The 13,318-nt window shown below is 44.8% G+C and overlaps 3 protein-coding genes across 5 annotated transcripts; 1 reads left to right on the forward strand and 2 right to left on the reverse strand.

Annotated features, from left to right (window-relative positions):
- Positions 1 to 1,051: 1,051 nt before the first annotated feature.
- On the reverse strand, positions 1,052 to 3,119 carry LOC135391732 (uncharacterized). 2 transcript variants are annotated; one of them, XM_064622147.1, is made up of 4 exons: positions 3,018 to 3,119; positions 2,837 to 2,863; positions 2,606 to 2,692; positions 1,052 to 2,535 (listed from the first exon to the last, which is right to left on the reverse strand). In XM_064622147.1, the coding sequence occupies exons 1-4, from the start codon at positions 3,079 to 3,081 to the stop codon at positions 2,432 to 2,434; spliced, it is 282 nt and encodes a 93-aa protein (XP_064478217.1). In that variant the 5' UTR covers positions 3,082 to 3,119; the 3' UTR covers positions 1,052 to 2,431. The 2 variants fall into 2 exon arrangements, with proteins under 2 accessions (XP_064478217.1, XP_064478218.1); XM_064622148.1 differs by lacking the exon at positions 2,837 to 2,863.
- A 182-nt stretch (positions 3,120 to 3,301) lies between these two features.
- Positions 3,302 to 6,927, forward strand: LOC135391733 (protein Njmu-R1-like). Of its 2 annotated transcripts, none has more exons than XM_064622149.1 (11): positions 3,302 to 3,516; positions 3,618 to 3,692; positions 3,865 to 3,987; positions 4,075 to 4,206; positions 4,277 to 4,334; positions 4,442 to 4,561; positions 4,647 to 4,711; positions 4,809 to 4,948; positions 5,256 to 5,356; positions 5,411 to 5,481; positions 6,377 to 6,927. In XM_064622149.1, exons 1-11 carry the CDS (start codon positions 3,395 to 3,397, stop codon positions 6,531 to 6,533), a joined length of 1,164 nt encoding a protein of 387 aa, XP_064478219.1. In that variant the 5' UTR covers positions 3,302 to 3,394; the 3' UTR covers positions 6,534 to 6,927. The 2 variants fall into 2 exon arrangements, with proteins under 2 accessions (XP_064478219.1, XP_064478220.1); XM_064622150.1 differs by having other exon boundaries at positions 3,302 to 3,504.
- LOC135391735 (glutathione S-transferase 1-like) lies at positions 6,748 to 12,442 on the reverse strand. The gene is made up of 6 exons (XM_064622151.1): positions 12,141 to 12,442; positions 12,025 to 12,083; positions 11,823 to 11,964; positions 7,782 to 7,834; positions 7,568 to 7,718; positions 6,748 to 7,112 (listed from the first exon to the last, which is right to left on the reverse strand). Exons 1-6 carry the CDS (start codon positions 12,336 to 12,338, stop codon positions 6,981 to 6,983), a joined length of 735 nt encoding a protein of 244 aa, XP_064478221.1. The 5' UTR covers positions 12,339 to 12,442; the 3' UTR covers positions 6,748 to 6,980.
- Positions 12,443 to 13,318: the final 876 nt, after the last annotated feature.

The following is a 13,318-nucleotide window of genomic DNA, read 5'->3' on the forward strand; positions in this document are numbered from 1 at the left end:
AGAAAGAGGAAGAGCCCCTTTCTTGGAGACACAGAAAACCAGACGTTCTGTGATGATTTGACGTTTTCATCGCATCATATGCCATTTTCTTTGTGGTGCAAAGGCAACGGCACATCAGAAAGAGCACATTGCTTTTGCTCTGAAATCTGATGTGTCGTACTTGGTTATCTGCTTGGTACATAGCTCTTTTTTGAAAAGCAATTATAGCAACAATATCCCAAACGGACATGCACCACTAAGAGAGACAGTGCACAAAGCTCATTTTCCCAATCATCTTCTAAATGCTGGTCTGGCAGCACGCTTCCACTGGAAATTCAACACTCCTGCACATAAATGAAGTCCTCTGTAGCTCGCGTTTAGTATAGACCTACTTCTTACACGCCAAACAACCTCAATCTAAGCATGTTCTGACTGTGAACGTGTCACGTGCCTTTTTAATTATTTTAGAGGCAATAATAGCGAACTGAGGATTTACCTTATCGGTATCCGAGCCAATATTGCCCCTTTTGGGTGCACAGTGGCACGAGCAGTAATGTGGAGTTGCCGGTCAACCTCCCGTGATGCCGCGTTGCTGGCGATAGGCATGTGGCGAAAACCGAAACCACCGGCAGCTATACTCAAACATGGCGCGTAAACGTAGTCTCCGTCTCCGCACATAGATGGCGCGCACTTCATTCTCTCGCACGCCTCCTCCGGAGGCACAACTGAACACATTGTTGAGTGGACCTGGTCTTTTGACAAAAGAACAAACAATGTGACGGTAGTGTTACAGTGTGTCAGTTTGGGCAACGCCTTCCTTGTAGACACTTTTTTTAAATTCCATGTTAGCGCAGCGAAGCAAATGTAGCTATGAGCGACATACAGACATGGACACATGGAGAGACGACGCAGCAGGAAGGAGTGGGGGAAGTGAGGGCTGTATGCGTCCTGGGCAGAGTTCAGGGGCAACTGCACCGACATTCGTCTGGAAAGTCCCCCGCAGACAATGAACAATCACAAGTCTATTTTGCATTTGTTTATCATGTTTCAAAGTAAACCGTCATGCTCTACGTCTCCTTGAACACATTCTTTATTTTCTTTTTTAGTACATACAGAAAAGCTCTTGAGCATAATATGTGTGACTGAATATTTGTGAATGATGTTTAGGGAAGGGCATGGTCAGCGTGCTCTCAATTGGTGGCTCGGTGCACCAAGAGGGAGGGGAAAGATTACGGTAGAGGGAGGGGCATGCAGTACCTCTTGCTCTGGGATCCAGACAGTCCCGCAGAACTACCCACCACAGAAAGCATGCGACCATCCCTAAGTAGCCTTAATTGGGATGCTTCCTGTACCACGGTTACCGCCAGGACCAAGTTATCCATCCTCCTCCTGCAGGACAATTATCGTAGGAGGTGCATTTTGTAGTGTGTGAGTTTGGCTGAGGACTAGCATAAACCAAGCTAAAGGAATTGTGTCGGGAGGTCAACCCTGAGACATTAGGATAGTATGCCAATGTTCCGGGCCTGTTTACGACAATCACTGCTGTGTTTGTCATTTATGTCTACGTCCCTTGTTTTCAACTGCCTTACGCTCAGGGGCGGATCCACAATTTTTCTGGGTGGGGGAGAGGGATGGTCCCGCCTTGGCAGCATGCGATTACACTAAGCTCAATCGAAACTCTATGTAGCAACACAACATTTTCTTTTATGGACATCCCTCAAGGGCCTCAGTAGGGCCTTACATGAGGTGGAGCTAAGGTATTTATACAACTACAAGCAAGTATGACACTATACACAACAGTAGAGCTGTTTACACACAATGATACACACCTAGTACACAGTTGCACGACATCGGCTGTGTGCTGCTTTCTCATCAAGAAGTGCAGGACAGTTTGATGGAAGGCTATTTCATGAGGAGCTGTTATCTGGGATTATTCCTGATTCTCCCTCATCCTAATTGCAAAATGAGCAGCAGTTGCAAAGTCACAAATAGTACAAATGTCAGTGTAATCTGTCGTGCTGCGATTAATGTTGTATTTATATCCCAAGTGGTTTGCTTCAAATAAGTTTCTGTATACCCGCTTTTCTTACTTTGCCTTACTTACTTTTCTTTGTTTCTTACATCACATTCTTCAAGTATAATCATTCGCGAACACAGGTACCCCTCAACATGGAAGACTATATGCAGGCTGCACATGAATGACTGAAACGAAGGGAATTCTCCCTTCGCCCTCTCCACCATACACTACCAAGGACCTTACAATGCCCTACAAGCTTTTCTGAAATGATATATACAGGAAACTGGTCAGCTCCGACGGTGCATCGGATGAAAATCATGTCCAAATATCCAACAGCATACTAAATCAATCCCATAATAACATAGATTACTGCGTACCATTCCATAATACTGTACATATTTCTACATTTGGAAGTCGTGGACATCCACCAGTAGGTCATTTAAACCCCAGGAGATTTTCAATTGGTTCGTACTTCCAGTCGTCGTCCTTTAGTTTGTCGGCAACATTTCTTAAGCTCTGGAGCCTTTGCTCGTGAAGTTCTGCGACGAAAGACAGTCAATTTAGACACACGGTACGCCGAACTTTTGGAAAGGTAATGTTGAGAGATACCTTTTTCTCTTGCGCTGACGCCGACTTCGATGTCGTGTTCGAACTGTAGCTTTGCTTTGGAGTTGAGGAAATCCATTTTCTGCAGACCTGTAATCATTTTGGCACGATTCAAATATCACGCCAAGTTACGGCGTACACAGATGCACCCGATGCGTGCACATACCGTCAACGTTTTCAGATACGAAAACGCTACGGATAACAGAAAACGAGAAATGACAATAGCCTGCTTACTGGCATGTTTCGCAACCATTTTACTTCCTGTAAGAGACAGCACATACGAAATATACTGGTACCCATCTAACGTTGTTCGTTTTTGTGATCGGTTGTCGTGTAAATTATCGTGTACACACGTCACAGATTCAGAGAAACTCATAGTATTTCACATTAAATATAATGCAGTCGCCGTACATACCTAGATCGCCCACATTTCGTTTTGGAAAAAGGACTTTGCGATACCTATCCAACGGAGACGCCATTTCTATTTCCGCGCCGCAAGCACAAGTTCACAACCAGTGTTCACAACGCAGACGACGCGGAACGCGTAGAACCGCAACCCAATGTCTAAAAAAAATAAAAATACATACAAAAAATTCTAATTTTATTTTTTACACAATAAGTTTGATGCATTATGTACAACTGCCTTCTCAAAAGTATATACTTGTAATGCGAGCCTCATTTCTAGCGTCGTCGTTTCCATGACAATTCTAATATGGCGGCTGAGTTGTTGTAAACAGAATGTATCGCTGAGTGGCGTTTTTCCTCGCTAAGACGTACTTTAGACTGCACAACATGACAGAAAGTGCTGGCTACGAGTCATCTGCGAGTAACCAGTCAATACCATCGGCTACAAGCATAGATAGGGGGACATTTTACGCTGTTTACCTCTACTCCAACAACAGGTGTTTGGAAGTGTAATTATCTTGACTTAAGTCTCGATTTTGCTAATGTACCGAAGGTTTCTCTGAACAGTACTTCTTATACAGTCACAAGAACATAATTTTCTGTTTTCTAGCCTAAAATCGCAAGTCGGTGAAGATGGTGGTACATGCGATGTCACATCGCGAGCAGACGATCCTGCGAAGAAGTGGTAGGTTTCTAGTTTTGTGCAAGTGTAACAAGGTTGATTTATGTACTTTGTAGGCTCTATGTGCAACACTTGTGCCACTTATTGGAGCGAGGTGTAGTGTGCACTATTTGTTAGGGCAGATTTCGCACTACTCGTTCACATGCAATAACTGAAAAATTTTGCTACGGCGCAGTTTGTCACTGCTTGCGACCGATCTAGGTGCTGCATCAGAGACAGATTTACGGTGCTACCTTCTCAAGAAAGTTGCCCGAGATCTTCAAGACAGCCGAGGCAACATTGACATTGTAGAACTGAGGTAAATTGTATGCCGACGCAACATTTTATAATAATCACGTACTACGATAATTAGACAAATTCACTTTTCGTCTAATTCTTCGTTCAGTATGGGCGACAAAGTCTCGACACCAATGGCATGTTTGCACCAAGCATTCTGGAAAGATACAACATTGGAAAATAAAGATCACCATGCCTACGTGCTGTGCTTTGTTGCTGCAGATGATGGGACGCTGGATCTGTATCTTTTGTCATCATACCAAAGTATCAAGTCTTGCAATAATTGCGAATATTTCCTTAGTGTTCAGCAGATTTTACTCTGATGTAGAGGCCTTTGGCCGAGCTTTGGTGCCTTCATTAACAAATGCAGTAAGTTCTGCTCAGAGTGGTATTCAATATGCTATTGGTGATGACGATGTTCCACATGAATAGGCCGTGTTTTATATTAACCACGGTGTGAATCAATTGTCTTGTAGGAATCAGATTTCCAGCAAGCACTCAGAGAGAACATGGAAAACTGGTACCACATTTGTGTTTCTTACATCAGCCGTTGCTTGAAAGGCCTTGGGGAGAATGTCGCTACGCTGTTACATTGTGTGAGTGTTTCTTCTTTACATATAGGCCCTACTATTGTGAATAACAAAAGAATGTATAAAGCTCAAAATATATCTCCTTTGCCAGGCACTGAGTGATGGTATTGTTGATATCAACATTGCAAATCCAGAAGAAAGAGGTGATTTTCAAAGGTACTTTTCATGCAGTTACTGTTTACCAGAGTGCAGTTGAAACAAGAAGTAGTGTTTTGCGTTTCTTTCACTGTTCATTTCTTTCTCAATTTTGCAGATTTGTTGACGTCTGCAAGCTCGACGTGTTGGACTCTAGTAACTCAACGAGCTCGGAAAAGGCAAAATGTACGGATGGTTTGGAAAGGCCAAACCTTGAAATCCGCACGGGGAGTGATGGCATCGAACTAAGTCACACTGGTAATGCTGCACATTTGTAGATCAAGCTAGATAACACATATGCTCTTTATTGTTTGCACATTATGTGGTTCATTGGTATGATATATTGGTATGTATGTTGTGTATACTTATATGTGCTGCATACGTGTTCAATTCAGTTACATAATTATTTGCTTCATATTCACCTTGCAATTGCACAGCTCTACAAATCTCATTAAACTGATCACTCAAGCAAAATGTACTAAACAACTCCTAACTGACAGTTTTTCATCCGAATGCATCTTCCTGGATTGCCCTTTAATTTTGTTTTATCTTCACGGATTAACAGAAACATCACCTTTCTGTCAGAGGTGGGCCAAAGCAATATTCAAGGAGGACCTCGACAATGCTTTGCTTCAGCGTAGGATTATAGAAGGTTTTAAAATAAAGGTGATGTAAAAAGTTATTCATGAATTGTGACTGACAGAATCTGTATTGTTACAGACTATTCAAGATATGAACCTCATCAAACGTCTGGTGAAGCAAGCCGAGAATGACCACTATGCGCTCTACAAGTAAGGTTCTTCGCTGTGAATATAATCTGCAGATTCGTGCACATATTTTTTGCACTGTTGTCTCGTTGTGTGTACTGTAATTTCACGTAATTTTTACACGTAATCCACACCCTCAGACAAATAGCAGGTAATACACCAGAAGTACATCATGCCCTTTTCTGTAAACTGTGAGTGAATGACACTCCTGTCGCATTTTCAGTAGGCATTCATGCATTATCAGTTAATTCAATATCCCTGCAGGACTTGAGATTGTCTTGCTTTGAAAGGAAAGTTCGTAACCATAGAATGAAGAAAAGGAAGAGTTGGGGTGCATTCCACAGGAAAGAGTTTGGTTGCTTTGAGGTGCATATGGATAACATATGTACCATATAGAACAGCCTTTGCTTTCCAGTTATGTCCGAAGAAATATCAGGACAGAACATTTAATCAGATAAGCCACTGCATGGCACAGAAAAACTGTGTACATTGCCTTCTTTTCTGAGAGTCTAAAATATTGTTTTTGCATTAAAAATAGCAATATATTGATAACAGTACAAACTCTTATTTATGCTGGATATTCATATTGAACCATGCTCACATAAGAGCACATCCCCTGCCAGTAGACAAGAAATTTTCTGATTTTCCTTTAATATGCACCAAGAAATTAGCAAACCCTTTCTGCCCATCAGCTGGCATGTTTCTTACCTCCTCAATGCTCATACCTGCATTTAGCATCCATGTCTATTAGTATTAGATACCATGTTTACAATCTCAAAGCCATCCCCATTAAGACAAATTATGGGACAGGATGCTGTAGATACTTTCGTGCTTAATCCTTAACCAGTATTACAGATGTTCCATATAACCAGATCTTACCCGCACCAAGCTTTTTGTAATTATTCTTTTACCACTGCAGTGCTTTCAGGTTCCTAAAGGAATGCGGTTACTCTGACACCCTGCTAAGGCGTGCTACGAGAGAAGGTTCCGTCACAGCAACTACCGAAGGGAGAGACGTCGTAACCCTTCTATCGGAACACCTTGTTGATGCTAGGAAGAGTATCACATCCTGTTGAGATGTCAAGCACGGTAGCAGCTGTAAAAAGATACAAAATGTGTTGCATCTGACAAGATACCGTAGAACGATTTAGTGGTCCACGGTTATGCAAAACATTAGATACCATAAATAATGTTTATGGTTTTACTCTTTCTTGTTTAAGAAGTTGCACTTTCGCTTTCGCTTTGACACTGCTATCAGATTGTTCCTGTGATGCTGAATATGATGGCACAGTTTGGCACTTCATAGGTTCTAGGTTAGTTTTATTTAGATTTTTGTACAATGCTTTTCATGTACGTAACTGCTGTCGTCGCACACTTCTGATTTCTACTGCTTTGTAAACAAGCATTACGCACATTCTATTGTAAAATTCAGAGGACCAAACTAGATGAAGTAAAAGTTCACTATTTTGATCAATGACTCAGCCACTGCATATCTGCAATTGCCGTTAATACTTCAAGCAATACTATATGTTAGCAATAGTTCTAAATTGTCGAATTCCCTCGCTGTTGACTTCATCGTAGCACAGCAGGCTTGCTTTTAGCTTCTCGTAATATGCCCCCACACTCGGAAATTCACTGTGATCGTAGTTCACAACCTGCACAGAATGAAACAAGTGCTGGGAAATTTTTTGCACATGGGCACCACGAGCAAGTAGTGGTGCGATGTTACAGTTCAGTCTGACAGCTGCTGTACTTGTCAAGTACAGTAGCATTCAAACATAACCACAACGAACAACCGCGTGCTCTGCGCAGATTTAAGCGCAGCCCATCGGTGGCCGCTGGGTTCGAGGACTATTGGTCGCGGCGCGAGTGCAACACAGCTGGTCGTGAGCTCAATGCAAAGAACGATTCTACGTGACAACCCCCCTACCGTAGAATGCCGAGACACTGTTGTGAGGCGGTGTGTGTCTCAACCCAGTCAGAGATCTATGTCTTGGACGCAGTGTCAAAACCAGAGGCTAGCGCACCGCGGTGCTGGTGTCTCCGCAGCACGTTACAGTTACGTATGACAGTGACTGTACAACGTGAATTTTGTACGTCCGGCACTCACGTCTAGAAGTGAAAGTGACGACACGATGGAAATGTCTGCCACGGTGATCTCGTTGCCAGTGAGGAAGAGCTTTTCACCAAGGGACACGTAGAGGAATTCGAGGGCTGACTTGACCTTATTCTTGTGCTGTTGAGCGTACCTGGGGCTCCGCCTGTGTATCAACAGCAGCACCTTCGTACAGATAATACGACGTTGGGGTTAACGTCCCACTCACCGCCTGAATGGCGTATCAGCATCCATAGCATCTTGCAGCCCAGCTTGTACCATCTGTAAGAATATGCAAGAAACTGCTGTACCCATGGTGTGAGCGTGCTTGTACATGCAACACAAACGTTAGGGAATCTGATCTGTACCATCCAGGCATTGGGAGGCATCATGCCGTGGCGGATCCAGGGTGTATTCACATGACGTCAAAAGAACGCGTTTGGCCGCCATTGTGGTGGTCACTTTTTCGGCGCAACTGCCGAGATTATCTAGCATTTGCTCCATAACGAAGCCTAGAATGGTGTTTTGAAATCCGGTCGCCCGGTCCGCAAATACGGAAAAATCGTACAGTTTGTCATCTTTCAATGCCGCTCGCACGAAAAGTGACCACCATTGGGAGGAGCTTGCGAGCATAACACGTCACTGTCACGTCAGAATCTGACGTAGGTGAATACACACTATACGTCGGTTTTCCGTCTCTCCCCTCTCCACTACGCGCTTCGACAAAGGAACCGCCCTCCTCCCCCCAAAGTGAGGATCTGGATCCGATCCCTAGGGTAGTTGAATACCGACCGTTGCACGGTTCCCCGACTGAATAATTCGTAAACAGGTGGCACTGTCGAAGACCCCTTTTTGGATCCTTCAGACAGCGGCCAAGAATTGAACAGTGAGCGGCTCATTAAAGGAGCAATGAGATTACATTTTAACATGGCTCGAAACCCTGCCTAATCTGTCAAGCTGTCCATCAGGAGTTATCGTGCAAAATATTTTCGCTCTGCGGTGTACTGTAGCTGCGCAATCAAATTCCCAAAGAGCAGTCTGAGAAAGCAGCCCCAACGGCCGACACGATCCTCGGGGGACGTGGAGAAGTCCCCGTACCTTTTTCCTTTCTTCCTTCTCAGCTCACGCGCCGCGATACGTGCTTGAGCTATGCCGCTGTGCGTGACGAGTCACGTGCCGAGGACCATGTTAGGTCACTACGCTCCCTCATTCTCCGATACTCTTTTTTTCACGAGTGGGGGATTGGGTGCAGAACGGTGTGTTTCGCGGGCGCTCTGCAAGTTCTTGCACACCAGCTCATTTTATTCGTTGCTGAACACGCTCACCTCAGGGCTCCTTTAATAAATAAGGGTCCTAATTTTTAAATTTTACTTCGGACGCTTTCGAAGCCTCTATTTTACGTCCGGACCTTCAGCGAAACATATTCCAGGAAAACAACCAGCTTCGACACGGATTCTTTTTTTTTTTAGTAATTAATTGGTTTCGTTTTACGTATTTCTTGCGCGGAGTACACTACCCTTTCGCTCAATTGTTTATCGTTGGGTGAGCGAGTGTGGCAGTGCCCCTTTATTACGATGACTACAAGCGCTTGCACCCCGCGTACTGCGTGCGAACCAAGCTGGTGAACACGTAATCTAGTGTCGGATAGTTCAGGCCAGTCAGTTCATGGCCGATGTCTCAAGGACCGTTACCAAAAAGAATACTTCGATAGCGGCACCTGTTTACAAATTAATTAGCGGACTCGCACCCATGGAGAGGAACAAGGAGAAGAATCTCTTCATCGACTTGCATGACGTTTCCGCCAAGAAGGTCACGTGCGAGCGTTCTCACCTACACCACCCCATCGCCGGATGTAAACGTGCTGGGAGAACCACTTTTCCTCATGTTTGAAGTTACTTCTCTCCCACATTCCGGAAACAACACAGTGCTCTCTCTTTTTGTCCCACTCACTGCACACTTTCCCAATCTTTTCTTTTCTTTCTTTTTTTTTAGTTTCCTCTTTTCAATTTTTTCCAAGTTCTTAGACGAACAGTGCGAACATTTCACTTGTCGACCCCCCTGTACTCTCTGGAGCACACCAACTATACAGTAGATACATGTATGTAGTATGCAACGAGTATGGTACAGTAGTCGCGTTTCATTTTTTCACGAAGAACTTCATAGGATAAGTTAATTATTCACCTCGTCTAATGTTTTTACCATTCTGAAAAGAAAGTCATCCGACGCGGTCCACATCATTCGGTGTAACATTGTCCCATGTAAGGAAGGAAGGTGTACTTTCCTTGAGAGCACCGTCACCTTCCGAGCCATTGGGCGGTCTAGTGGCATTTTTGTTCAGGGGAGGTGCCGGTGCTTTGCACAGTTCCTCGATTCGATCTTATTAATTTATTTTATTTCGGGGAATAGTGAATACTGATACTGGGAGTATATGTCAGTCAACACCTGGTGCAAGAGATGCGATGGACGAGACGCATCAATAGACCTCTACCAGCGAAACGTCATCATGACGTTGGTAAGCAGACTGGAACCGAAACAAATGTTCCGAACCGGCACTTGTTCGCTGCCTTCTATTGAAAGAAAAGTAGGACCGAAGGTCACGTCCCTTTCAGGGACCATCCTAATCCCCTCAAGACTGTGGCTTTCGGGCGCGACCTTGTTCGTCCTAGGATCACTAAAATAGATTATTTAGTGACTCTAGTTCGCCCCTAGCTTCGAGCGTAGTTCAACTCTACCACATTGGTGGCGCTGTCGAACACTATGACGCCATTTGTTTACAAACAGGGAGAGGTCTATAGGCTATGGGAGTGGATAATGTTCGGAGACTCTATGTGACGAGTAGTCTGTCCACTTACAGGGCAGTAATGAGGGGGTGTTCCGAGACAGACATGAGCCTACAGAGGAAACCACGTGCGCTTCAACCTTCAACTGTCACAACCTTATTTTGCGAGAGGAACCAATGAGCTTGCTTCACGGACAACAGGGGAGAGAGGGAAACTGGATGCTGGGCACGTGACCTACAGCTACCTATGGATATAGTTGCACAACGTATTAAATGGTTGTGATAGATGTGGTTCATTGCATCAAGCACCTATTGTAGTATACGCCGAAGCATCCAGGAAAGAGGAATAATATTTCTGTGTGTCGTGCACACGACCTTCTGGATTATACCGACCATGTCATAATCAGCAACTATGCAGCTCCTCTGCAGGAGCCTGTCCGCATGATCTGCTACACATCAGCCCGTGATGCCCTAGCCCGTGAGATCTCCATCATGACAGGATAGCTAAAATTTGAATTTCGAACTGGCAGAACCGTACATACGGCCGTAGGAGTCCACAACAACGTAACACCGTACAGCTGCCATCAAACCGAACAGAATGATGATGATGACAATCAATTTACAATCTTGGCAAGCACGGATCTCTCGTGGGACATGCATCGTTCGTACAAATATTCTAAGACGAGCTGAGGTACACGGTATTGTAGCAATGATGAAACAATAAACGGGCCGACGAGTAGTGCCACCGCTGCTTCCAAATGCGGCGCAGGCAGAGGTGGGCATCCTCACGAGGGCAAATGAGGGTGAGGGTGCCCTCACATCACCATCACCTCACGCACATTGAGGTGAGGTGAGGAAAACTTCTCAAAAGAGAGATTGAGGTGAGTTGAGGAAAATGTTTCAAGAGAGATATTGAGCTGAGGCGAGGAAAATTTTCGAGAAGGAGGTTGAGGTGAGGTGAGGAAAAATTTTTGACAAAGACGTTGAGGTGAGGTGAAGTGACGAAAAAATTTTGAGAGGGAGGTTGCGATGTGGAGCGGCTATTTTCAATTAAGTGACCTCTTAAAAGGGCACCGGGAGCCAGCTTTTTCTAATGCCAATGTAGCAGAAATGTTTTTGTACTGTGAGCATAGGCATTTTCATGCATTTTAAAACATTCACTAATGCATTCATATGGCCTCAAAACATGCACATATATTGCGTTCGAAGCTCTGCATGCCCCGGAGAGAAACATGCAAAACATGCAAATCCGCGGTCTGCGCATTACTGTGCAGTTAGAGGGGCATCCAGAATCGCAAGTGTGGGGAGGTTATGGGAGGTGGGGTGGTATTGCATCTGCGTTAGTATTAACAGCTTGCCATTGCTGACAAAGCAAAAAAAAAAAAAAAAAGGGGGAAGGTTAGGGGGCCTCGCAGGGGGCGGAGGGGGTTCTGGATAAACCACCGTGTGCAATCAAATTGCGGCAACGAAACGATACGTAAATATGCTTACAAAGTAGTCCGCAGCTGCCGGATACAGCGTGCCGACATCGAAAAACAGCAGTCTGTTAATAACGGCCCGCTTCTGCAAGTCCTGAGGGTACAAATCGTGATCCGGCGCGTACTTGTCCACCAGGTATGTCATGATCGCTCGACTGCAGCAAAACGGAAACTGGTATCAAAAATATTTCTCACAGTGTCCCTAGGGTGTTCACCTTTCGTAAAGCACAAATCCTTCGTCGACGAGCGTCGGAACGGTATGCTGCGGATTCATCTGCGCGGTGGTGTTAACCGGTGTAAACATAAACCATTTAAACATAGCGTGACTTACCTGGACGTACTCCGCTTTTAAATGGTCACCCGCAATTATATCTAAGGTCTTGAGCTCGACGGGTAAACTGAGCAGTTTCATAACCATTCGTACTGCGCGGCAAGGAGCGCTGAGTTCCGCGTGGTACAGAACGATCGGGGTTTTCGGGCGTCGCCGAACTTGTCCCGATTTGAAACCGCAACAACGGAAGAGGATCATAAATTACGTATGTCGTGAATACGTTTTAATACTGCCGACCATTTGACGCGCCCCAATCTGCTTCACAAATGCGGCGCGCGCAGGGAAAGTGACGTTAGAGCGCGTGTTGCCACCACGTTTTCTGCGTGCGAATCACACATCACTTTGTGTCGTCTGCTAACTCTCTCCAATCCTCCAATCACACAAACAGCTTGATACGTTCATGCGAAGAACCGTCTGGGAAAAAACTAGGAATCCTGAAATGTTTTAGCGGATTTATTTTGTTCTTGTTCCGCTTTTCCACACGTGCTCCTATGCTGTAGACAGCGTGGTCATCGCTATTATCTGATATCTGACGAACGGTACTCAAAGCGCAGTGCAGCGAGTTTCGATTTCAATGGCATACTTTATACCATTTCACAAGAAAATCTGAAACTTCCTGAAGTGAAGATCACATGCTAAAAATGCTTGAGATATGGAACACAATCTTACAAAGGACAGAGCTTGTTATAATTACGAGCACTCACGGCAATTTGGATTTTTCCGACTGGCCTTTTCCTCTTTTTCGTAAACATTGTATACATAAACAAAAATAACCTCCCGTACCTCATGTTTATTGCTTGCATAGAAGCACCATCAATTAAGAAGCCACTATGAACCTGTTGCCTTCACACCAACAGGAGCTAACTTAGAAGCAGGGGCGGATTCAGGCCCACCGGTTTGGGGGGGCAGGTTTCTTTGTCGGAGCGCGTATGGGAGGGGGAGAGGGAAATCCAATGTATAAACTGATGCTTTGGAGGGGGCCAATCGCCAACCGTCCCCCTAGATCCGCCACTGCTTAGACGTGACTTTTCTACCCTTGCTCTAGACCATTTTGCCTTAACAAATAAAAGGTCTCGTTCATTACCCTACTGCAACATTCAATTCATGATCCAGCAAAATAGCCATCATGGCTCGCGCAAGACACGCACTTCACTGGATGCAAGAGAACGACTCGCAAG

Source organism: Ornithodoros turicata, chromosome 4 (genome assembly GCF_037126465.1).
Source record: "Ornithodoros turicata isolate Travis chromosome 4, ASM3712646v1, whole genome shotgun sequence".
In the NCBI taxonomy this organism is placed as follows: domain Eukaryota; kingdom Metazoa; phylum Arthropoda; class Arachnida; order Ixodida; family Argasidae; genus Ornithodoros; species Ornithodoros turicata.